Consider the following 25,337-nt stretch of genomic DNA (forward strand, 5'->3'; position numbering starts at 1 on the left):
CCCCCCAAACCAAACCCCTGTTCTTAGCTGGAACCAGGCCTCTGCGGCTCCTCTGCTGCCTCTTCCTGAGCGGAGGCCAAGTCTACCCGCTGCTCGTCCATGCGTTTGGCCTGGACACGCTGGATGAGGCTGAAAAAGTCTTCGTCTGGCATAGTGGGGCCACGGGGGATGGAGTCTGGTGGTGCACAGCGCTGGTCATCTATCCTGGAGGACTGCACGGGGAGGAGAGTGGGCGTTAGGACTGAGTCCTGACACAACAGTCCTGTCATGGAAGTAAAGGGCTGGGACCAGTGCCCAGAGCAGATGCTTCCTGTCCGGGGCGCAGGGCAGCAGGACCAGGCTAAGGGAGGAGCCGAGACCCAGCCCAGGGCTGCAGGCACTGCCTGGAGGGTGGGCTCTCAGCCACCGGCTTGTAGAGCGGTGACAAAGCACAGCCCTCAGTACAGGGTGAAAAAAAGGACCTGGAGGCAAAAAAAGAGTAGCTGCCTGGCTGCCCAGGGCTGTGGGTGGGCAACTGCTGGCCGCAGCCCCTCCCAGCAGGCCAGGTGGGGTCACAGGATGGCATTTGTCTGTGTGGGAGATACTAGTGTCCCCCCTGCAGCTTGGCAGCCCACCCAGTCCCATGCCGGTAGTACCTGACACTTCATGAGCATGTTGAAGAACTCGTCCCCAGGCTCCTGGGCATCCCCCTCCACACGCAGGTGCCCCAGGTTGTTGTGTGTTATCCGGAGGCCTGGCAGGTTGCCCACGTTGGCACGTTGGTCATCCAGTCGTCTGCTCTGGGAGCTGGCGATGAGATCGAAGAACTCCTCCGTCTGCGGAGACGCCATCAGGGAGGACTGTGCTGTGAGCGGGGAGAGGAGCACACAGCAGGGTCACAGCTCTGCCTGCCTGTGCCCGAGCTGCAGCTCTGCTCTGCGGGGCGCCCCAGCCCCCCACACGCCTTACGGCGAGGGCCAGGGGCTCGCTGTACAGCCAGGCCCCCTGCGGCTGAGCCGGCTGCTTGTGCCACCACCGACATCTTCCAGCCTGCGTGGGGTAGCGGGAACGATCCCCGTGCCAGCAATGCAAGCGAGCAAAAACCTACCATCAAAGCAACAAGTGTTATGGGGAGCAACACCCCCTGCCCCATGTCACAGCTGCTGAAGGCCGGTGCTACAGCACAGCCCTTGGTACCCACCTCGCCAAAACGCCCTGGGCTGCAGCCCCGGAGATGCACGAAGGGTGAGCAGGGCCGGCTGCGGGGAGCCTGCCTGCGCGCGGCTCCTGGCCCAGCCGCGGGACCCTCTGCCCTGCCTACCCTCTGGGAAGCAGAGAAGCTCCCAGCTGAGCAAAGCGGCGGTTTCCCCGTCCAGCTGGAGCGCAGCCCCCACAAGGGCCATGCACGCCGCCTCCAGCACGCTCCCTGGACAACAAGCCTTAACGAAGCCAGTGTGTGGGGCTGGGCAGAGCGTGCCTCCCGCACTAGCCTGCTGCGCACACAACCTGTTGGGCAGCAAAGGGGGAAAGCAGGTGCCCTGACAGGGTGGAGAGCAGAACCTCTCGTACACATCTGCTGCACCTCCCACGACAGGCTCCCTGCTATTTATTTATTGCTTCGGCCAGCTCCTGGAGGACACCAAAGATGCCACCTCGGCCCAGAAAGTCCAGTGTCCCGACGCAAAGTGCTGCCTGCGAGTGATCACTGTTGTTTCCAGCACAACACCTGGCAGCTTCTGCGGCTGCTTCCCCTCTGGTTTCCACCTGGAGCCAAGAGGCTGCGCCAGGGCCAGCCCGCACGGCGCTCGGGGCACGCTGGGCTGACACCAGCAATCGCAGGCGAACGCAGAGCTCTGCAGCGCTTGTGTGGCTCAGTGACGGGCACACTACACGGTCCCGAGGGCCGGGTATAATTACAGGCAGGTAATTGGCAAAGTGCAGGCCTGGCTAAGCCACACATCTGGTGGCACAACCTCCCCAGGCCCCCAAAGCTTGGCCTTTTTAGTCCAGCTCAAGTAGAGGCGCTGCCGGTGTGAGCCCAGCAGATGCTCCGGCTGCCATGAGCTGCAGCACCTGTACGGGAAACACTGATGGGGCCAGGCTCTTCCCATCACGAGTGGAGCAAAGCCACCCTGGGCTCTGCCTGCTGGGAGGGGGCTGGCACCAGGGGTCCCAGTCCAGGACCTATACATACAACCTATACTCCATAAACCCCGGGGGGGAGTATCCCACACAGCCCCCCGACATTGCCGGTGGTTTCCAGCCATCGGGGTGCAGCGCTGGAGGAGCCTTCGGGCCCTGCGCAGCTGGAACACGGCTGTGCCCCCCAGCTTTGGCACGCCTGCTCTGGGCAGCATCCCGTGGGCAGCACCGAGGGGCTTGCGTGGGCCAGGGAAACAACGGGACAAAGGAAGGATTTCCAAACAGCACACGAGCAGTACCAGGACCTTGGCAAAGTGAGTGAGTCAGCCCCCAGCCCAGGGAGCACCTCCTGGGTAGCACTGGATGGAAAGAGCCCGTTGGCTGCTGGCAGCTGCTCCCAAACAACAGACACTGCGCCCGGGACAGGGACAAGCAAAAGAAAACCGTAAGAAACCCAGCCCTGATGGTGTCACTGTCCCAGTGAGCACAAAGCACCCGAGCAGAGGGTGCCCCAAGCCTCCTGACACGATGTGCTTTCTTTTTAAAGCCCCAGCTTGTGGAGTTGCAGAAACACATAAAAAATCTCAGCATTGACACAAAGATGAATTTCTTCCCCTTCAGCTCGCAAAGAAACCTTGAAAATAACAAGTCCAAAAGGCTCAGATACCAAACGAGAGCCGAACAGAACACGTGCCTACTTGCACAGTCTTTATAACGCTTCATATTTTAAACTGTCTCCTAAATTACACAGCTGTTACAGCCAAATGCACTTCTGTATCAGAAATGCCTATCTTGAAAAAGTGATGCTCATTTCCACCCTATTTTTAGAAGATAAAAAACCTTCTCACCTCACAGCCAACCTGCCCTCCTGCTGCAGCCTGACCTTCTCTGCACTGCCCTGCTCTCGCTGCCGCTTCAGCCCCTGCCCCTGGTAACTCCTTCTCCGAGCAGCCTCGTGCTGCGGCTCTTGCCATTCCTGAAGGGATGTCAGGGGTCTCCTCCTCTCCTGTTTGTACTTTGTGTTCGTTTGGAAACTGATAAATCCATCAGTTCAAATGAAGTGTTTTGAGCCCTTTGTGATGGTGATTAAGCACACAAGTGCGACCTGCACACATTAGTCCTTCTCTCCAGCTTGGTTTAAACAAAAGCCCTCAACACCGTATCACAAAAAAAGGACACAAAACCGAAGTGCAAACACAGACCTGTCCTGCCTCTCCTGTCCCATCTATTTGTCAGATGGCTTCCTCAGTTTATCCCTGTTCTTCCTACGGGTGAGCTAGCTGTCTGCCTGCTGGAGCTTCCTCCTGTTTATCCATCCTTCTAGCTTCTCAGTTCTTACACAGCACCTATCACCACAGCATCCAAGAACTGTACAAAATCCAGAAGTTTTTCCTCCACGGCAACACTCTGAGAAAAACTGGCAATACTTTAACTTGCCTGTGAAAGCCCACCCCAGCCCTCTGCGTGCCCCAACCCTCCAGGCTCTTACACGGCTCCCTCAGTAATGACCATCAGCATCTTCCTCCCAGAGGTGCTGGCAGAGGCAGATGTCCTTGCATCAACCCCACTGTTCAGAAGGCGAGACATTCTAAAGATCCATACTGAAAAAACCCAAGTATATTTTTGCATTTCTCTTCCTGGTTTACTCTCCCAGCCTTAGTCCACATTCTCTGGCTTTTCCCTCAGCAACCATTAACATAAGAATGTTTCTTCCTTAAAATAACATCGGAGATTGCCAAAGAACTGCTAGGTTCAGAGAGCCGAGGCTTGGGGAAAACATCACAAGATTCACAGTAAAACCACAACGGCTCACCACACCATGGGAGTAGCATCACTCCCATAGTAATAGAGACTTAGAAACGCATCGGTGCTTACATATCCGTTCTCCCAGGGCAGGGACCGGTGTGGCAGCTGCCTCTGCCGCCTCCGATGGGCATTCTTCCAACGGGCAGCGCTGATCATCCATCCGGTTGCTCTGGAACTTGCTCAGCAGGTCAAAGAAGCATTCCTCATCCGAAGGGGTCCGGTTGATTTTCTGGAATGACAGTAACATACAGAAGAGAGTCAGAACACCCCAAACAACTTCCCCGTGTCCAACCGGTCTGCCTGACGTGGCTTGGCAACACGCCATGCCCTCTCCTGGGCCGTTCAGAGGCTGGCTACTGGCCGTGCCTGCAGCTTGCCAAGCCCCGCAGCCTGGAGCCTGCCGGGGGTCACTGCTACTTGTTCCCTCCGTTCTCCTGGCTCCGAAATAACCTCTCCCTGTTTCTCTTGCCACCCTTCAGCGTGGACAAACTAACACCATCCTCTCAGAGGAGACCACAGAACATCACAAAGTCCCCTCTCCTGCAGGGACCCCCGAGCAAGGGGCAGAGCTCCTCTGCGACGCGTGCTCTGCAGGATGGGCAGTTGTGGAGAGCAGCAGCCCCTCCAACAGGTCACCCGCACTGTGCCTCACCCCAGAGGCTCTGGGCACCTGTGCCACCCAAACCAGCGCCCAGCTCCTACCTGCAGAGCAGCCTCCATTGCTGCGGAGCATCTTGAGCGCTCAGAACAAACTGAAGGCTGAAAGGGAAAGAGGGGAGGAAAAGGGGACAGCATTCGTCCTGGCGCTGCTCCGCTGGGAAGAGGAGCTTCTGAGCTGGCAAAGGCGTGGGCTCAGAGAGGGACCACGGTCGGGAGGACGAGGGATGAGGGGGAGCTGTGTGGACACCCTGGCTGAAGTGCTGTGTGCCCAGCTAAGGCTCAGCTCGAGCTCAGGCATCCCAGCACTCAGCCGTCCTTTTTACTCAGCTAAATTTAACCTCTGCAGGCCACTGCCCCTCGCACCCCCAGCGCTTCCTTCCAGTGCTCCTGTGTCCTCAGTACACCGCCTGCTCCAACAGTCACCGAGCTGCCAATGCCACAAAATTATAGTTTTTCAGGAAAACAGTTCTTGCACGAAAATAAGCGTGCTCATAAAATCAGCCCCAAATAAGCACCTTACACTAGACAGCGATATATTTAAGTCATGCTGCAGAAGGGTTCACATTCAAGGCAGCCTCTCAAAAGCGCTGTGTTGTGTCTAGTTCCAGCACAGAGATGAGCCCCGTGTTGGGAGAGCGAACCCAGAGTCCTGCCCACCCTGGGGCGGCCAGTGCAGTCGGAGCAGCGGATCCTTCCAAGGAGCCACTCACAACGGAATATAAAATTAGACAGTGATAAGAAGGGCATCTGCCAGGCTCGGGAAGGGTCCCTGCATGCTGAGCTGGTGCCAACAGATGCTGGAAGAAATACCACAACAGAAACCAACCAGAAACTCTTACAACTGGGTTTGCCGGTGCTGAGCTATTTTCCAGAACGGGGCTGGGGAAGGCCACTCTGAGGGGGAGTTTTGGGTCCCCCCTGGAGAGCAGCACGCCCTGCCAGAGCAATGGAGAGGGCACAGAGAGAACTGGCCCAGAGCACCAGAGCTTTCAAGTGCAGAAAGGGATCTCCTTGGCTGTTCACAAAGCAAAGCCCCTCTCCTAGCTCTGCTGGTGGCCATTCTGGGCAGTTCAGGAGCCCTCCCTCTCCTACCAGCAGAGAGCTCTTCACCAGGGCAGAGGCACGCAAAGCCTTTCAAGGGAGATCTGCAATGAGGAGAGACTTGTGCTGACAGGGTTAAAGCTGCAAGTTGGATTCAGTAAATGAAGGAAAACAATTTTCCTGTATGCTAAGTGAAGCAGATGAGATGCACTCAGCTTCTATTTAGGGCAGCATCAAAATTAGCAGCGGGCCAGAGAGGAACATTAGCAATGTGGGAGCTGATCAGGGAGGGGAAAAACCCCTCTCACCTCCTTCCACGTGCCAATCTGCTAATGAAACAGCGGCTCAGGCGGACCCTCTGAACCGCTGGCAGTTGCACCTTGGAAATCAAAGCTTGCTTGGGCTTGAACTGAGGATGAACTACGCCTGTCCCAGCTCTGCTATGTTGGTTTGCGTGACCCAAATTTCAGGCTAGAGGAGGAAGCCGGCTCATTCACACCAAGCCTCCTGCTCGCTTCCCTGCGACTGCACAGAGTAAATCAGAGCAGCCGCAGGTCCGCAGGAGCAGTTTTGCCTTGCAGGGAGCAGCCTGTCGGTCAGAATCCCCGGCTCAGGGCTTCCCTGTCACAGAGACGAGATTCCCCTGGGTGCATCCTGCCAGGGATCCTGCAATTTTGTGTGTCGGGATCTCTGCTCAAAACGTGCCTGGGAGAGGAAAGGATGCTCTGAATCAGTAGGAAGAGCAGCCAGTGCATGCAAAGTGTGGGACGGGGCTGGCTGCGTGCCTGGGTACCTCCCAGTACGGTGGCACCCGGAGGGGCAGGAGGCCGGTGCCCACGGGCCAGTATTAGGGCTCGCACGTGCTGCGGCAGCCCGGGACGTGGGTGCCGCAGGGCCCCCGTCAGCACCTGCTGATGCCAGGCTCCCCCCAGCGCTGCCCCAGCCAACCCGCGCCCCAGGCCTGCGCCTCCCTAATTAAAATGCCCAGATATGACAAGGCACGGCGTGCTTGGCTCCCGCCGCTCAGGAGGCTGTTCCTAGCCCCGAGGAAGGAGCTGTGAGGGCAGATGGATGCGCAATCACACCCTGGGGCCCACCATCTGCTACCGAGCTGTGCTTGCCCAGGGCTTGGCACAGCCAGGGTGGTCAGGAGGCTTCCTGAGAGCCAGGGCATCCCCTAACAGGGCTGAGCAGCAGTCCTGCGATAGCAGACATACAAAAACCAGGCACCACAGGCCCAAGACCCAGACCCCTAAATGGTTCCCAGGCAGCTGCCTTGGCTTCCAGCCCTGAGACCACTTCTCGCCCCGTGGCTGGCATTCCTGCCTGCCCTTATCCCCCATCCTCTGCCTCTACACCACAACTGCCCCAATCCTGCCAACTGTTATTTTCCACTGGTCAGCCAGCCTCCATCATGGGCAAAGAGGCAAACCAGCCCCATTTGCACTGGGCAGAGGGACCATGGGCTTTTGCTGCACTCACAGCCTGGGGGCTGCTGATTGCGCCCAGGGCAGCTTTGGCTGCAAACACGCTTGCCCTTGGCACGGGCACAGAGATACACATGCCTCTCTCCACGCAGGGACAAGGACAGGCATGGAGCCTCTGCTCCTGTTCCTTGACTTCAGGCGAGACAGGGATGGCCACTGTCCCAGGCAGGCGGAGGTCTCGTACGTGGGGGTCAGAGCTTTGTCCCTGTTTTCTGTGAGTGGTATTTCCACCTGGACACTGCCAGCTCAGAGAGCTGAGCAACCTGCCCAAGGACAGCCTGAGAGCAGGACTCGCTCACCTGGATCAGGTCTCCCTCACTGGAAGGCATCCGGGCTTTTACATATATTTATTTGCTGGTGGATAAGCAGGCTGTTTAACCTGCCAGGCTGGATGTGGAATGTGTAAAACACAGCCGAGGTGTTGGAAAGACAGTGAAGAGCAGCTGTGGGGAGTGAGGGGGTGCCTGCTGCCGCTCACCCCTCTCCCTGCAGTGGTGTTGCCCCAGGGAGTCCCTCTGCTCGGCTGAAACTGGTGGCTCTTCAGGAGGGGTCAGGGGAGCCTGGTGCTGGGGCTGCCCAAAGCCCCTGCCCTGCAGAGCACAAATGCAACATATTTCCTCTCCAAAAACTCATGCTAAATAAAACCTTACACAGTCTCTGGCCGAGAAGGTCCTGGGCGACCCAGCTCTGCCCCCTGGGCACAGGAGTGCAGGGCACAGACCAGCATCTCGTGGGGAAATCCCTCAGACTGGCTGCTCCAGCTGCGCGGGTGAGACCAAGGCTGAAGTGATCCCCCAGGCAAAGCGAAACAAAGCCAGAACACACTCCTGCGCCCTTGGCCCTTTGGCCATTTTCACTCCGATTCAGGAAAGTCACTAAGCAAATGCAGAAGGGCTAACGGCAAGAACTAAACCACTTTCCAGTTCCCAACACCCGAAGCCACAGCACACAAATGCCCAGCAGGTTGCCTCTTGGAGGCCACTGCCCACCGGGGTCTCTGCAGAGAAGAGCCTTTCCCCGACACTCCTGCTCCCGAGCCACATCCCAGGATTGGCTGAAGATGCGTTAATTATCTCTGTGCTAGTTTCACATGGCATTCCCATGCCTGACGTCCACGAGGAGCAGGACACAGTGTGTTCTAGCAGGTAGATGAGGGGGATCCTCATGTCTGGGCCAGAAGCAGTAAGTCTTTGGTCACAGCAAGGCAGTGTCACTGCCCTCGTGGCTCAGGCTTTCTGCTACACAATGCTGCACCAGTTCCTGGGCAGCACCCCATCCCCAGTCTGGCTTTGGCATCCGAGCAGCCCACTCCCACTGCCGGCCCGGGCTGTGCTGTCCCACCACACACGGGCACCTGCTGTTACAAATACCCTCGACTGAACGGCTCTGGCCACAGTGGCTTCTCCCACAGCCTCCTGTGCCCCCACAGGGCTTGAAGCCAGCTGGGGCAGAGCCGGGGGGCTCCCTGGGAAGCAGCGGCAGCCAGGGTGGGACGCAGCTCTCTCCACATTTGCTGCCCAGCCCCACCAAAAGCCTGTCCGATCACAGCCATGCGACAGCACACTCCCAGATTGCTCCGAGAGGGCTCCAGGGGCCCCCAGGGACTACGGCAGATGATTTCTGCACTGGCAGAGCCACAGCACGTCCCCCAGTGATTCCTGCCGCTGCCATGTGCCAAAAGCACCTGCTGTACCATGGGTGAAACATCCCCTTTGAAGGGAGCTTCGCCCACCAAACTACAGATGCTCTCGTGAGCTACCCAAAGGGCCAAACCTTGTTCCTCCGTCAGGTCAGCATCTCCTCTCGCAGCTGGCGTTCCCACAGGGCACTGGCCTGCCTCTCCCCTGCTCCAGCCTCAACTTCTTGCAGAGCTGCCCTGATGCAGCAAGGACCCGCCAAGCTCAAAGTCCTCTCACTCCAGCTTCATCCAGCTCCCCGAGGGGATGGCACTGCCCTACCTGCGGGCAGGACCCGCTGCCCAGCGGCAGATGGACCCTGGTCGGTCTGGCACAGTGGATACAGCTCTGGACCTGCTGCTCACAGGCAGACTGGCTCTGGTATGTGGGCCAGGTCAGGGACGAGGTGTGGGCAGCAGCAAGTTCAGGGATAAAGCAGCAGTTTTCACCGTTGCTCCCTCAGAGAGCACTGCCTTGGCATTCAAATGTGTCCACCGCGATTCCTCCTCCTCACCTTATTTCAGGGAGGAAACAACCTGGAGATGAAGTGACTTGACCAAGTGACACAGCGGCAGAGCTGGGACAGGATCCAGCAATCTGTCCCCAGGGCCAAGCTCTCGACTGCAGATAGTTCTTGGAAAAATTGTGCCCCTTGTTCTAGCAGGCACTTATCTGCCCAGGGCCTGGCAGGTACTCGTTCCAACACATCGATGCCCGTGTGCCATGCCTTATCTGCCTCTCCCTCTATAAACCAGACACATCACAACTATTTTACCTCCTCTCTTTTCTTGGCAGTTGACCTCAAAATCACCAGGCAGGAGTGGGGCTGCCAGTGCTGGGAGTGCTTTATCCCACGCTACCCTACTACCTGCCAGTCCTCTGTATGTGGTTTTTCTTTATCCCCGTATCACCCTAACACCTCGCCCCAGAGGAACCCACCACGGGGGCCAGCACCACTGGCACAGCCATGACGCCAAACCCCCTCACCTCACGGGTACATCAGGCACTTTAATTTCCCCATCTCATTGCTTCACCTGGTGAAAGGCACCTGAGGGAGGTTTGTAGAGAGCCTCCTGGGGGGCACAGGGGGTGCTGGAGAAGGGGCATGGAAGCAAACCCCTGCCCAAAGGTGCAGCCTGCTTTACTGGGAGGTGACATGTCTGGGGCATTATCTCCAGGGTTGGGAGCAGGGCTCTCCCAGTCCCCAGCCACCAACACGGCTGGAGTCTCCACTCCTTGATGAGACTGTCATCTTCAGAGTCAGAAAAGCTGTTAAACTTGTCCCATCTTTGCTGAGAACAGCACTTCCCTTTCAATGCCAATCCTCAAGCACTGCCGCCACGCTCCCTCCAAAAGGCAGGGCTGGCAGACACCCCATCCTCCCCCAGCGAGTGTGGCCAGGCACAGAGAACCACCAACCACACTTGCCGCCCTCTGCTACGAGACATGGGCAGACACCCCAGCAGCCTGTGCACTGCTCGCATCCGTTTCCCAGAAAGTTGCAAAAATATTAATAATAAAAAGTTCAAGCTGAAGCTACCTGATAACTTAAAAAAAATAAGCATACATGGGCAATATGCAAGCCCTGGCCTGAGTAAATCTCTCTTCTGTATCTCTGTATCTACCTCCTCCTCTTATTCCCGATCTAGCCTCTCATTTCAGAGGACAGAAGGAAAACACAAACAAAAACCGAGTTTTACTTACTGACCTCAGCAGCCAGCTCTTCCCCAGGCTCCAGCTTTTACATGTCCACGAGTAAAAACGCCCTCACCTCGCAGGGCAGAGGCTGCTGATGCGGGGCTGCTGCTTCGATGCTCTTTAGCTACAGCTAGCAGCCGAGAGAACTCTCCCCAGCTCCGAGAGCTCTCCCCAGCTCCGCTCCGGCTGCCGGAGCAGAGATTTATGCAGAGCGCGCAGCCATGTGAAGAACGTCGCCAGCACCGATGACCCGCTGGGTGCGAGATGCAGCTTAAAGCGACAGCCCTGCTCGCCACACTCCTCCCGAGTCACTCCTGTGCCCTTGCACGAGGGGGTGGGCTCCAGCAAAGCGCTTCTCTCTCCCTCACCTCGCTGCCACAATCCTAGTGTTATTAGATGATGCTCTTAAACACACAGTGGAGCTACGTGAATATTTAGCTTTCCTTCCACCTCCTCACCTCCTACCCACCACACACACTTTACCTTAAAAATAGATTGGGATCAATTTTCCTAAACTACATCTGCAAACACACTCAGCTCTACAGGCACACACACCATGACGGCGAATGCAATGCGCACATACAGACACAAAATGATCACACAGATTTAAAGCACCAAAATATTGAAGGACCATTTTTAGCTCCTGATAGTCCTTCTGCTCCTCATATTATTAGATATGTGATTTTTTTTGTCTTATCGCAAGAGCCAAAGATGCTCAGCCATAAGTATCTCTTAATTTAGATGTACCACTGTTTAATAGAGGGAAATTTCTAATTGCAACAAGGTTTTAAACATGGAAAGATGAAAATGCTACGCAACAACCGAAGAGCTGTTCTTACCTCCCATTTGTGAAATGTGAATGCAAAATGTGGATTTCTGACAGTGAAATGGGTCACTGGGAAGAGAAGCAGCTTGTCAAAGGCCACCTGGCAGGGCAGTAGCAAAACAGGGACAGAGCCCCGTTGGCACTTCCAGCTCACTGTCCACACTGTCCTCTTACACTTCATTCTCATTTTTCATTGCAAAAGTAGGAAATTTCTTTATCCTGAACAAATGCAGCTTTTGGGGACTGCCCGTGCCTTTCCATACCAGTAAATTTACTTCCAGGAGTCACTCATAATAGAAACACGGGAACTGTGGAGCCTGAGGATCAGGACTCCTGGCTCGGTGCCTGGCCCTGGCCCCTGCCAGGCAGCACGCAGGGCACAGCAGCTCTCAGCCCTCAGCCCCCTTACATCCCCAAGAGGGGCTGTGAAGCCTCACTGAGCTTTGTAACGATCCTGGACCCAAGGGCAAGGCATCACGGATGCATAACGCATCTCCAGCAGGACAGCGGCAGAGCCGGGGCTGCCACCCTCCGGAACTGTGGATCCATCAGTGCCCACGAGGCTGATCTGGCTGATGGGAGGCGACCAGGCTGCGCTCGGGGCAGACACCAGCTCTGAAGCAACAAGTGGTAAGATGCCCCGTGCTGATGAGACACGGGCAGAACTGTCACGGTGGGGATGCTTCAGGCATGCAAGATGGATCCCCCCCGGGGCACCAGTGATGCTGGCCAGGATCTGTCCTGTGGTGGAGCCCCATCTGTCATGTGCCAGAAAAGGCCAACTTTCCGTCACACAGGTCCTTGCAAAATCCTGCTATCAGGACAAAGCAGGCAAAAAGGCAATTACTCTGCACCTATTTTGTTCTGGTGCCACAGGCTATGGAAGGCAAGAGACAACTGGGAATTGGCCTCAAACTGAGCTGCTGCCTGGGGAGCTCACATACTAAACTCCAATTGAGTTTGTGATTTAATTTTTAAAAATGCTACAGCAACTGAGCAGGGGAAGAAGGGGCAAGGAATGGCAAGGAGCAGGGCACAGCCGACCTGCCTGCTGTCACACTGAGCGCGGGGGCACAGACGCTGCAGGTACTGTCACCCTGCTGCTGCATTGCTGGGGGGCTGCGTTAAGGGGATACTTTGGTGGAGAGGGGGAAGAGGGGAGTGAACCAGAACTGAGACTCTGCCCCTTATCTGAATTGCCGAGTCGACTTGGGACAGTTATGAAAGGGGGCATCTGAAGCCGCTATTGAGGGCAAAATGCAGAAGATGGGTGTAACACAGAGCAGAGCCCACACACCAGAGGTCGGTGCTTGGAGCAGCAAAAGGAAACAACTTTTCGCATCTGGGTTTAGGATGCAGCAAAGAAGAGTGAGTGAGACGTCCGTGATCTGCAGACATCACCCGCAACTTCAGGTTCCAGTTCTCACGTCAGGGCGCTGCGAGTGTGTACCCGAGCGTGCCCTCAGCACACGTGTGCCCTTCGGTGTGCTTTGCAAACTGCACAGCCACAGCCCCTGCTGCAGACCATACACACACTGCTCAAACACAGGACGTGCACACCGCGCTTCCTTTGTAGGATGAAATTATAACCCTTACTTGGACTGTTTTCAAAGATTTTTTTTCCTTTAAACAACTCGCCCACTCATCCCTATAAAAGCCGGTGCTAAAAGCTGGTTCTGTTGTTAAGATCTCAAATAACTTGGGTTTTATTGTTTCAAACAAAACCAAAACAACACCCACGCTCCCTCTTTCCTTAATCGAGTAACTGCTGACCTGTTGGGAGCATGCCCTACTGCCACATGCAGCTTAAATCCACACCTTCGGATCAATAGCAGGTGACAGTATTGGTTTTGGTTTTATTTTGAGACAGAACGTGGCGTGCCTGAGTGGGTGTCTGGCTGAAGTGTTACTGAAACCTCTGCTACTTGCAGTGCCAATCTGACTGCCTGAAAGCCAGTGCCACTGTGCTCCGATTTTGGCCACCTTGTGCAACAACCTTATCCATACTGGATTTACACTCTTTCACCAGCTGGACAGTAATCTACGCTGAAATCGCAGGCCAGGTAACTAGCCCTCACTGGTGAGACCAGTGCACCCATGGCATGGGAATGACTTCTGGTTTCTCTTTAGGAAGCAATATATTAGTCAGCATATTCAAACATACTCTAACAGTTACAGCCATACTCTGTCGTTAATGTAGCAACTTTTCCACATAGGTTTTGACAGGATTTACCATGCCAGGCTGGGTTTCCCTGTCACCGTTTAACAGAAACACACAAGCCTAGATTTAGCACCTGAAGCTTAAATTACTAACCAAGGAGACAAGTTAGCAGCATTATCATTCCAGGACGGTCCCTCCAGTCTATGAAAGAAGATGGGCAGCTACAGAGGTCAATTTGGCCCATCAGAAACCTGGAGGATCCCTTCAACACCAAAACTGGGAGTGAACTGAACCCCTCGCTCAGAACAATTCAGGTTATAGGTAGATGCTGGCCAGCAGTAAATTCTTGGAGTGTAACTGATGCTCACCCTCACACAGAGCTGTGGTACCTGCCATGCACCCGAGCAGCAAAGCACAACGTTTCAGCTGAAACTAGTTGCAGCGATTTACTTTGCAGTTGGAGGGGGGTGGAACTAGGACCACGCTCAGCTGTTGAGTCTCAGCTGAGCAGCAGTAATTTGCAAAACCGAAATAACTCCATTGCTTTAAAGGATATAACCCATATTCTTGATTAATTAGCACAGAAGCCAAGGTTAATATAGAGTGCTCAACTCCCAGTCACCTACTCTATCCACTAGACCGCACCGCCACCTCCCCACTTCCAGCCCTACTGAGGAGTAGGAGGTGATGGAGGAGACAGGTGCCTATAAGCCCGCTGCCAGTGAAGGACACGCTCCTTTTCAGCGATGGAAATGATCCAAGGCTCCCCCAGCAGCAGATATGCCCTCCTCCCCACAATATACCGCGCTCGGTGCAGCTGAAATTGGAACCTGCTGACAATTTGCTTTGAAAATGCTTTGCAAAAAAAAGCCTGCTTGTCTCTGGATTGCCAAAACTGTGCTGCTTTCTTGAAACACACTTTTATTTAGACACCTACTTGCTCTTAGCGCAGCACTGTTTCAAAAAGCAGCTGAACAGATGCAGCACCTTTACCAGGGGTGGAAACGATCTGGTGAAGTTAGTCGGTGGAGCTGCACACACCCGTCTACATTAGGACCCATAACGCACACCTAACCTTCCTATAAACACCCTTCACTGCAAACGCCCGAATCTTAATTACTATTTACTCATATTCCAGTAATGCCTGAAGGCTGCACTCAAGATCAAGGCCTTGTTATGCAAGGCACCCTGCAAAACACGAAATCCTGGCTGTGCTGGGGGTGGGGAGGACCCTGGGGCCGGTACCTGTGGGTTTGCCATTTCAGCGATGGTCAGACACAGCCCTTCTCAGGAGAGCTTAAACAGGTAAGACATAAATCACATGTGAACACAGAAACAGCTTTTCCTATCAGCAAAAAGCAGCTCTTACTCTGGTACACGCTGTTGTAAAGGGCAAGATGAAACTATGCCCCATTTGGGAAAGGCAAAGACAGGGAGGCTGATTTGCTCTACGTGACAGGGCCCAGAGAATACTAGGATGCAAACGGCTTTAGATACAGGCAAAAAATCCTCCAGGGACTTTTTTGCACACCCCTGGGGAGCGGCACCTCCTGCACCCAAGCATATTCAGTGGTCTCACTGTTTGCTGGCTCTCAAAGGAGGACCGTACCTCTCTGGTTCCCCCTCTCCTCCAGCACAATGAGCACTGCAGGGAACTGCAACTCTCTCCGTGGCTCAGGTACCATGATCCAGGATAGAAAAGTGGATCCATGGGATTGTTCCGGGCCCTTTTCTGATTGCACACCTCCTCAAGCAGCTTCCCCAGCAGTCCCTGCACATGAAGCGCTTACCTGGGTTCAGCCCTCTGCCAGGTTCAGGCTGGAGTCTTCTGGGGCTGTATGGAGAACAGGAAAGAGCCGGGGGCTCTAAAAACCCATTATTTAGTCTTTTTTAGATTAATTGGTGTTAATTGCCTTGGGAGGCTCAAAAATAGCACTGCTAATGGGAAACACGGGTGCAGGCTGAAGGTGGTGTGAGCAGCAGCTCGTGGTTGCCACATCAACCCTGGATGCAGGTTGTGCCCAGCCCAGCGGGCAGCCAGCAACGACTGCCAAAAGCAGGGAGACCTTCTCCTGCCCAGCTGGGACATGCCTGCACCTCTAACCCTGACATCCCCCCTCAACAGCTGTGTTCACTGTCACACTCATACAGGGGCAGAGGGAGCTTTCCTGCTGCCCCAACTGTTTTTTTTTATCATCAGTTCCAAGAAACAGCACTTGAACCTTCCTCATTTCCTTTGATTTATGGATTCACATCCTTCTCTTTACTCCTGCAACCACAGAGGATGCCCAGCCAGCTCGCAGGGACCTCAGTTTCCTGCACTGAGTCCAAACACAGAAGCAAGGACAGCCCAGAGAAAGCCTGAAACCCTCACTCACCCCAAGACCATCCTAAATCCAAAAAAAGATGGCTGGTACTGGATGGGACCGCATCTTCCCCGTAAGCAGTGGGTTAGAGACCAACCTACTGCCAAAGGAGGTTACTGTCCCTCACCGAGGTCACTGAAATCTGCCTGACTGCAAACGAACGCTGGGGACAGAGCTGCCCTGGTGATGAACCAAGGCAGCGGGGTGACCAAGTGACCACACAGGACAAGCTGCTCACAGGCTGTGATCCAGCCTCCCCAAAGCTGGGCAATAACAGACAAAAGCCAAACTTGCCCCAAGGTCGTGCGTGTTTGCATCTTCTGGGAGAGCCTCCAGCGCCATAGCCCTGCCCAGCAGCTGGTAACAGCTGCTATCAAAGATAAGGTGCAGACAAAACTGCTCTGATTATATAGGCTCCCGCACCGCTGCAGGTCTGTCAAACGAAACCCAAACCCCGTATTAGTAGGGTGCATTTCCCTGGTTTTTAAATAGAGTTCCTAGAAAGAGAAACACAAGTTACTGGTACAGAAGCTATTGTCTATATAGACCCAGCAAGCAAGAGAAAAGCAGACAGCACGGCTCCAGCAAGCACAGCCAGACTACGCTCCCTCCCCAGCCTCAGTCCACACACACAGACCGGCTGGATCCTCAGGTGCTCCCTGACATGCCAGACCCCACCAGCCAGGGCTGGGAGCTCAGCCCCCGGTGCTGGCATGGACACAGGTGGCTGCTGGCACCCTGGTGAAACACAGGCACAGCCACGCTCTCGCACTCGTGTTTGACTGAGCAAGAGAGAGTCCTGCAAGAAAAGCAAACAAAATCCCCGGTCACCAGAGGCCCCCGTGTCATCTGGTGTCAGCATAGCTCCAGTGATTTAAGCAGAGTTATGCTGATTTACATCCAAAGAGAACCTAGACTATGATTTTCTTTTTTAAGCTCTTCTGGCATGTGCAGTTTATTAAATGAGAGAGGCCGGAACTGTGGGTGTACAGCGTGCCCCAGGCACAGCAGAGACCCTAGAAATGAATGAAGAGTTCCAGATTTTGAGAAAAGACAAACATTTAGTTTTATTGCTCTGGGTCTGGCTTTGATTCATCCCTCTTTTTAGTATTGTTCTCTTTAAAGTGACAGTTTCTAGGAAATGGTGATTGTAACATCTCTTTTACTGTCTCATACCACTTGATGGCTGACAATCTGCCAGGAGGAGAGGCTGTGCAAGGAGGAAAGCAGACCTCAATTATGGCTTCAAAGTGCCAATAACTGAAAATTCAGTTACAATGAGTCAAAGGAAGAAGAATGCATTTCAGTAGCTTGGCTGGTCAGCTCCAGCCTGGACCACTGGACTAGCTGCTCTGCAGACCTGTCGTAATCGCCAGCTGAGGTCTGCTGGGGGACCCTGGACACCACTTCAGTTTTCACCTCCTTCCCAGAGCAGTTTCCTCTGGTAAGAGGCTTGCTTTTACAGGTTTCTAGCTCCAAACCTGGCCTCCACACTTAGTCAGTTATGAAAGGAATATGGGGTCTCAGATGTGTTTTCATACATTCCCCTGATCCTCAGCCCAAGGGGTCTGAGAAGCACCCAGTCCCTGTGGATCCCTGGTGTAACTCCTGCAAAGCCGAGGGCTTGACAGCCATCCTGTACACCGGGCACCCTGAACGTTCTTTTTTCTGTATGTGGTTGATGCACAAGTACAGGCTTGCGTTAAATCCTGCCTCCTATCTCCTCTGCGCAGCGCAGCTTTGATTCAAAACAAACAAACAAGAACAAGGAAGAACAAGGGAAAGGGACAGGTGTAGTGGGAAAAAGCAGAAAGAGAGTGTCCAAGCAACAAGAATATCCTGTAGACAGGAAGATAAGGAATTCAGCCTTATCTCTTGGACCTTAAGTACTGAAGCCTCTCATCTAGGACAAGGCGTAGGGGCTGACACACAGGCACAGAGGCAGCAATACCTCTGCCTTGCTTGTGTTCAGAGCAAAATGCGGGCAGGATGCTGCAAGGGCAGCTCTAGGACCAGCCCTCAGAAAGCAGTCCGCAAGCCATCGCTGCCCTGGATAAAGGATACTGATCACCCTGCAGCTGGTACAGATACAATCCGCCCTGCCACACAGAGCGCGTGGGAGTTACCTGCCTCTTACAGGTGACAGGTTCTCTTTTTCTTCTCTGCTTTAGTCCTCTATATTGTCTGCAGGACAAAGAGGAGAGATTAGTTAACACTTGTCCTGTGCTGCACAGTGCACCTTGTAAGGTGCTGCTTCAGCACCCAAAAGTGTCAAATATTTGCAGGTGACCTGGAGGTTACTGTCTGGCTTTTTTTTGGCTGAAATGAAGAAATGACAAAACCATTCACAGCACCTTCAGGGGCTCCATAGCAGAGCAGTCACCTTCCCAAAAATGAAACTAGCATCAATTGAGTCTCCTGGGTACTGAAAAGCCGATTGCTGTGAGCAGACACCCCTGGAACTTGGCTGCAAAGGGTGGTTTAAGCATCCAGTGCCCATAACCTTCACATAAGCAAAAGCTGTGGGTAAAAGAGATGATCACTGCTTCTCCAACCAAGCCAGGCAGCAGTCTACATTGCACCCAAGGCACAGCAGATGGAGTCTCTGGACTCCCATTTTGGACTCTGCAGGGGCAATTTAAAGGAAGCTTCCTCTGGCCACCCAGGTTAGCAAGGCAGAGGATGCAAAGGCAAAGCCCTGGACTGGCACAACACGGACTGTTACTCAGCAGCGCAGCGCAGGGAGCTGTGCACAGCTCTTTGAAGACATCTGGTCTCTCACAAAACCAAACCTCACGTCACAGAGTTGTCTGAAACGTAGGTGCCATCCACAGTGAGGAGGGGGGTGCCCAGAGAGAAGCAAGCACAGCATTTGGCCCCAGGGCTCTGGAGGACCAGGACAACTCCTGCCTCACCTCTCCCTGCCAGGGATGCTGCTCCCTCCTCACTCACCCTCCCAAGCACACCTCATCAGGACCACCTTCACCTCCATGGGATGCAGAGGAGCCTGGCAGGAAATTCTGGCTTTTACTCCAACTGTCTATGCTAGCCTACCTTCCAAACCCACCCCTCTGCATGAGAAAAAAATAACTTAATGAAGGATCATAAAACCGTAAGCCTCACGTGGCTGCTTGTGCAGCCCCAGCCCCGCACGCTGGAGCTGCCCATGGGAAATGGTCGTGCCTGGGTTTGGTCCCTCAGGCACGACACTTGCCTGCAGCAGAGCCTGCAAGGCCCAGCTCTGCCATGCCTCCCTCTCACTCACACACTCTCATTGGATAATTACAGAGAAAACCAAGACAAATCCCAATTTTAGTGCCATTATAAAACAGAGAGGGGGAATTCATTACCTGGCAGCTGTTAATATTTAAGGAAGAAACTGATAATTTACCTTTGAGGCACTGAATGCAGCGGAGGCAGCACAAGCCAGAAAACGCTATTGCCTCCCCCCACCATCTCTGTGCAGTTGCTTTGCAGAGATTTTCTATCTAGCCATTTATTTCCCTGCCCCCCATGCTAGCACCGAAGTCCCTGTGAGGAGCAGTGTATGTCAGGGCTTTGCACTGCAAAACTCATGAGGATCTTGGCCCTGGCTTTGCTGTCTCCATTGCACTTCTAGATTTGGGAGAACATTTTTTAAATCTCTCCTGGCTCATGCAGCAACTGCGCAACCAGCCCACCTGAGTCAACGAAGAGCTAAAGAAAAGAAGACCCCTAGAGCTTAATAGAAAGACTCGTACAGACACATGGAAAGAAAGGTCAGACAATTTAAGATGGCTCTGCGGAAGCATCGAGATCACTGGCTGCTTCTCTAAACAGCCCAAATCCCTGGACAAGCCTCCCAGTACATGTCAAACTTGAGCCCTCCAGAAAGTCTTCTGGTGCATCCTGCCTCCAGCTAGGAAGCATCTCAGTGTAGCCCCTCTCCCAGGTCTGCCCCTGCCCAAAGCACTACAGAAAGTCCCACAAACTGAACAGGAGAATAAAGCATTACAAGAACGAGCCGTGGTTCAGTGTTTACCTGCTGAGTTCCAACAGGACTGACACCAGCACAGCACCCTCCAGGTATCATAGGAACAGTCTTAAATTTAGCAGCAGCTGTCTTCCTTCTCCCTGACTCTGTCTTCTCTCTTCCTCTCCATCCCCCTTGCTCTCAGATTCTCAGAGCACGTTTACACCAGAAAGTCTGACCAACAATAATGGCATAATTATACCCATGCAGTTAAGCAAAACATAAAGGCTGTGGGATAAAGGAGGGTGTGCATTTGCACTGCCTTTGCATTGCAGTAGTTTACACATCAATGAGACAAAGAGGCTACCCTCATCTTAAAATTGAGAGGGAAGATGCACTGACAGCCACCATCGAGCAGCAAAGGCTGCCTGGTGCAACCCCTCCATGTTCTAGCTCCTGAGGGACTGCAAGGAAGTATCAGTTTAATCTTCTCTCAAATAATATAAGAGAACCAGGGAAAAGATGCTTTGGGGCCACAGCGAAAGTGTCCAGGAGGAAACCCCTGAGGCTGTATTTATCCTTGCACCTCAGCATGCATCTGGCCAGTTCTGCACTCCACAGCGCAGTCACAGGGGATGGCCGGGGGCTCTGATCCTAGCACTGCCTGGACAACGTGCAATTCAGCAGGGACAGGCAGCACCCCCCTGCCTGGCTCTGCCACGGATGCCACACTGCCCTCCAGCTCTGTTCCCTGCCCAGTGACACCAGAAACTGAACTCTTGTACTTGCAGGCCAGGCAGAGGTTCAACCACAAGCATCTGCTCTGTACATAGCTCCTGCAACCTGACAATCCCCTAGTAAATCATGAGGAAACTATCAAAAGAGCTCTGGCAACCTGCTTTTGGGGTGGGAAGATTTTCCCTACAAAATTTTCCCTTCTTTTATGGTTGCTTCTCACTGTAATCATAAAAAAGGTCTTATAAAAACATCTGTCCTAGGGAATGTTTGGCGATGCAGCGTGCTTGCGAATTGTTCAGTGTCTAAATACATCAGCAACTCATCTCTGCAAGTCGTCACTGTAATCAAACATGGCTCCTCTTTCTCTTGACTATAAACGGTCTTTGCTGAGGACAGGGTGGGGGACGGGTCTGAAGGGTGAGGAAGCGCTCCCTCGAGCTGATGCGCTCCCCTGGGAAGAGGAGGGTCCAGAAGAAAGGACCATTTCTAGAGCACGGATCCCCAAGGAGGTGAGAGGGCTGGGTTTGATCCTTACCCCTTCCCATGGCTCTTGCTTCAACTGTCAGACCTCGACCCAATAAAGTGCTTTAGCACTTTATTGAACTCTGGCACGTGCACAGTCCCGTTGACCTCAGAGACTTGTGCTGACCTTCAACACAAGGCCCAGAACTGGGGCAGGTCCTCAGCCCCTCCTCCCCAGGCAGTCTTTTCAGGAATACACAGGCCCTTTCTTCCATGGACCCTCTCCTTTTTCCACAGCGGTTGCTCTCTCAGAAGGGGGGGATGAGGGACGCACAACCTCTGATATTTTCAAAGTCTTAGAAAGATCACATCCTACTAACCCTATAAATACAGCTGTTACCCAGGCAATCAAAAGCCAAAGCGTTATGACCTCCTCCACAGAGGAGCAGAGGGGTTAAATTTATGAGCAAGTCTTTGATGTCTGCAAGCTTCATGTGGTACAAAACCTTCTGCTTTGATGTTACTTTTAAAAGAGAGGAAACTCAGGTGTACGGTGCACGAGTTCCAGGGAGCTCGGATCTGGCTGCCTGCAACTGCAGGCACAGGGACCGAGCTCTAACGCGGCTACTTTTGCTGATGGCTCTGCTGCACCAGAGAGGAAATGTGACCAAGTATGTCTCACCCTCACCAGCTTCTCCCAGGCCAAACCCGCCTTTGCTCTGCCTGTGGAGAACCAGACGCTCACAGCACTGAGTATTCCCATGGGAGCTCCAGACCCAACCTCCAAGGTGAAAAGGACCCTGTCCTTGCCCATCCCTCAGAGCCTGGCAGTGCCAGTCCCTCTCCTCCCAGTGACCACCGGCCATGGCTGGCAAATTCCCCCATTCCACAGGGCCATGGGAGGGGTAAGGAAGCCCACCTCTGCCCCGCCAGCAAGGTGACCCTCCTGTGCGAGCTCTCCATCGCGTGCACCACCAGCATCTCGCACAGCACTGGCAGGAAGGTCTCGGCTGCAGGGAGGGACCTGCCGCAGCCCTGGCACGCTCTCCTACCTTATGCAGCGCCTGGGCCATGGCTTCTCCTATCCATCCCAGCATCCCCACGCTTTGCCAACAGGCTGAGCCCTTCTCCCACGGCCTGACAGAGCAGCCAGCAGGGACAGGCTCTTCTCCATCCCCAAGCTCACTTTGCCTCCCTTCACTTTTCCCTGCCTCCCCTCCCCTCTCCCGCCTCCTCCCATGGGGAGTTTCCCAGCAGCTCAGTAATTAGCATCATCATCACCAAAGTTAGTAACACCACCACAAGCTCCTGCCATCCGAAGCTCAAACAACTTTACAGCCATCATCACGCCTCTGTAACCTCCCGAGGGTAGGCAGGGAAGCAGCATTACCCCATCGCACAGAGGGAGAGATGGGCAGGGACCCAGCACCCAGCAAGCTCTGATTCAGGCACTGCACCCTGTCCCTGGGACCTGCCCACTGCAGCACGGCCCCTTTGGAAGGAGGTCAGTGGCTGTGTTGACAGTAGGGCTTATCCCGAGATTACACCACTCGGTTTGGGGCTTGGCAGTCCCGGGATGAGTTTTTTTTCCTGGGCATCCCTGCACACAGCCTCGGTTTCCCTCTGCAAAATGACCGTGGGAGAGCAGCACACAGGACCACGTGCACCGTCTGAACTCAAGCCTCCTGATGGGACAGCAGGTATTGTGGCATCCCATAAAAGCACCTTAGATCAACCATTAGAGCTCCCCTCTACTTAAGGACTTGCTGTTGACTGATGGATTAAAGAGGATTTTTGCTTTGAGTATTCACAAAATGAGGCATCTCAAGGGATTCTTGCCTAAACAGCCTGACCAGGGAAAGCTTCTCTTCCATCTTGGGTGGGGTTTGCTACATTTGATTAAAAAGGCTCCCATGGATAGAAATTACAGCTTTTCAGAAAAGCCCACCCACGCTCCCCTACACAGACTGACGCAGCCCCGGTAGCCTCCTGACAGACGGGGACAAAAGCAGAACACAAGGCAATGGGTTGCTTTGCTTTTGGCAACTACTTGCAAGATGACACTGACTTTAAATGTTCTGAGGTCTGGCCTATGCTACAAAGTCAGGCTAGCAGAACTGTCAGCTGGGAGCACCGACAGAAAACAAAATTCACCTGAAGTGACCCAGCCTTGTCCACCAGAACATGCTGCAGAGCCGTTCTCCTGGCAAAACAACCCTTTCTGAAGGGTCTCTCGTGTGGCCGGGCATGGTCTGATGACAACCAGCTGGCGTAAGCCATGTGCCGGCAGGGCTCTGTTGCCTGCAATAGGGGTGACAGACCATTGATTCCTGTGCCCGGACAAACGGCACGCACATGGCACCGCCAGGCACTGCAGGGATCAGGGCACCATTTCAAATGTCTCCTGAGCCTCTCCAGCTCTGGCTTCTGAAGAGCTCCTGGATTTCGGAGGGTGTTTCAGAAAAATTTTGGAAAGGGGATATAAAGTACACCTGCCTTCACTTTGTGGGTGCACCGGCAGCGGCAAAACCTAGTTGGGTGCTCTGGCCTTCCTGGCATGGAAGGATGGCAGGATGCCCTGCCAAGCGCGATGCTGGGAGGCTTCGGCATCCCACCTGCGTTTTGCTAAGCAAACTCCCCTCTGCCATTCAGAGCACCCGCCTGCCAAGACTGCAAGCTGATTGTGCTACGTAACTCTGTATAGCTACTGGCCTGAAGAAAAATCCAATAAAACACTTGTCATTGTCATTTTTATGGGATATGGACTATGGTCCATTAGATAACAAATAAGGGGCATTCTTTAAAACGTAAGACAGGTAGTCACTCTTCTCCTCCAGCCATGAGCACCGAAGAGTGCATTGATCTATTCTTTCAGGATAGAACGGGACATGTTCAGTGTCTGCAAGGAGGAAGATTTTTTTTCCCCCCACATCGCTGCCCTGCATGTCCTGTTGAATTCACTGTATGCTGTTCCACTACCACGTGCACCAGACGTGCCTGGGAACTGAACTCTGAACGGACTCTGGAGGCTCAGCTCGCAAATCTAGAGCAAGTGGGGAGCTAACACACAGGCTGCAAAGCCAGGGCACACAGGGAACTGGCCCTGGAAGAACAGCTGACACAAGAAGACCACTGCAGTAACCAAGCAGAGCCTCAGCCACCACTCTGCAAGTGCAAACCCTTTTGCATCCCTGCTGCATGGTCACCCAGCCCCTGAAGGATGGATGGGAGGAGCAGCGTGTCCCTCGCCTGCTCACACACTTCCGTCAGTCAGGAACAGCACAAAACAAAACCAGGTGTCTGAGAGCCACCTCCTGCAACTGGGGTATGCATGTCCATGTCTTCACTCGCTCTTTCACGGACATTCACCAAAACCCCATGTGTGCTGTCAAGAGGTCACCGGTGGTTGGCCAGTGTCCCATGGGGCCTTTTCTTAGACACAGCCTATGTACTCACAGCTACACTCCCGAGGAATGCTTTTGGCCTTGCTCTTGATGGAGCATGGCTTTGTTTGGTTTCTGGCTGAACGTCTGAGTTAAAAATACAAGGCTACTTTTAGCAGAAGCGTGTTTTTTTCTGCCTTTGTATTGCCTTGGATGCCCCCATGCTCCTGTCTCCTTTCTGGCTCAGAAGAGCTTTGTTTTCCTTCTCAATGATCGTGTTTGCACCGGTGAGCAGTAGGAAATGCTTTTCCTATTAGACCATTTCCATCAGCACTGTTGGGAGTGAAGAATGAGCTCAGAGAAGTCTAAAAAAAACCCAGTTGGTGCAAAGTTCCTGTCTCCAGTGGTCACAGAACTGGAAATTAGGAATGCCTGTGGTCAAAAAGGGATGTGTACATAGGCACACACACACAGGTACAGCAGGGTATGTTCTCCCCGTGATCCGCAGACCAGGAACAAAGGATTCAGTGCTAGAAACACTCTCAAGCACCCCCACTCTACAGACAGGCTTCATCCCAAGCTCTGCAGCTCAGACCCTTTCTTACCCAGCATGAAAATATTTTAATTTGCTTTTCTTAAATGCCAAGAAAAAATAGGCCTATCTTTCCTGGCTTGGATTTATTCCATCTGGAATCACTGCATGATCACAGGACTGTGATAGCATGTTACAGTCTCAATATAAAGCAAGAGCCCAAATACTTTCAAGCACCCGTGCAATCATTAAATCTTTGCTGTTATACTCCCTATCTCCTGGCAACAAAAAGCTGAGGACTTGGGGCTTCTCACTCGAGATTACTGAGTCCAAGTATCTCCAAGCCCCCTCCCAACAATGATCCAGAAAAATGCCATGGTTTGTGGGTGTGATCCCTGCCTCCAGGGCTGCGAGCAAAACCAACACAG

At 53.7% G+C, this 25,337-nt stretch overlaps 1 protein-coding gene across 6 annotated transcripts in view; it reads right to left on the reverse strand.

The window, feature by feature from the left end:
* Positions 1-14: 14 nt before the first annotated feature.
* GPSM1 (G protein signaling modulator 1) overlaps positions 15-25,337 on the reverse strand; it is an 81,100-nt gene continuing 55,777 nt past the window's right edge. For all 6 annotated transcript variants that reach the window (XM_080401957.1, XM_080401960.1, XM_080401959.1 and 3 more), the window contains 3 exons: positions 3,997-4,156; positions 636-844; positions 15-212 (listed from right to left, as the gene is read on the reverse strand). In XM_080401957.1, the coding sequence (XP_080258083.1) occupies positions 24-212; positions 636-844; positions 3,997-4,156 (558 nt within the window). In that variant the 3' untranslated portion in view covers positions 15-23. The remainder of the gene's footprint in view (positions 213-635; positions 845-3,996; positions 4,157-25,337) is intronic.

This window comes from Falco punctatus (assembly GCF_963210335.1).
Source record: "Falco punctatus genome assembly, chromosome: 9".
Classification (NCBI taxonomy): Eukaryota; Metazoa; Chordata; class Aves; order Falconiformes; family Falconidae; genus Falco; species Falco punctatus.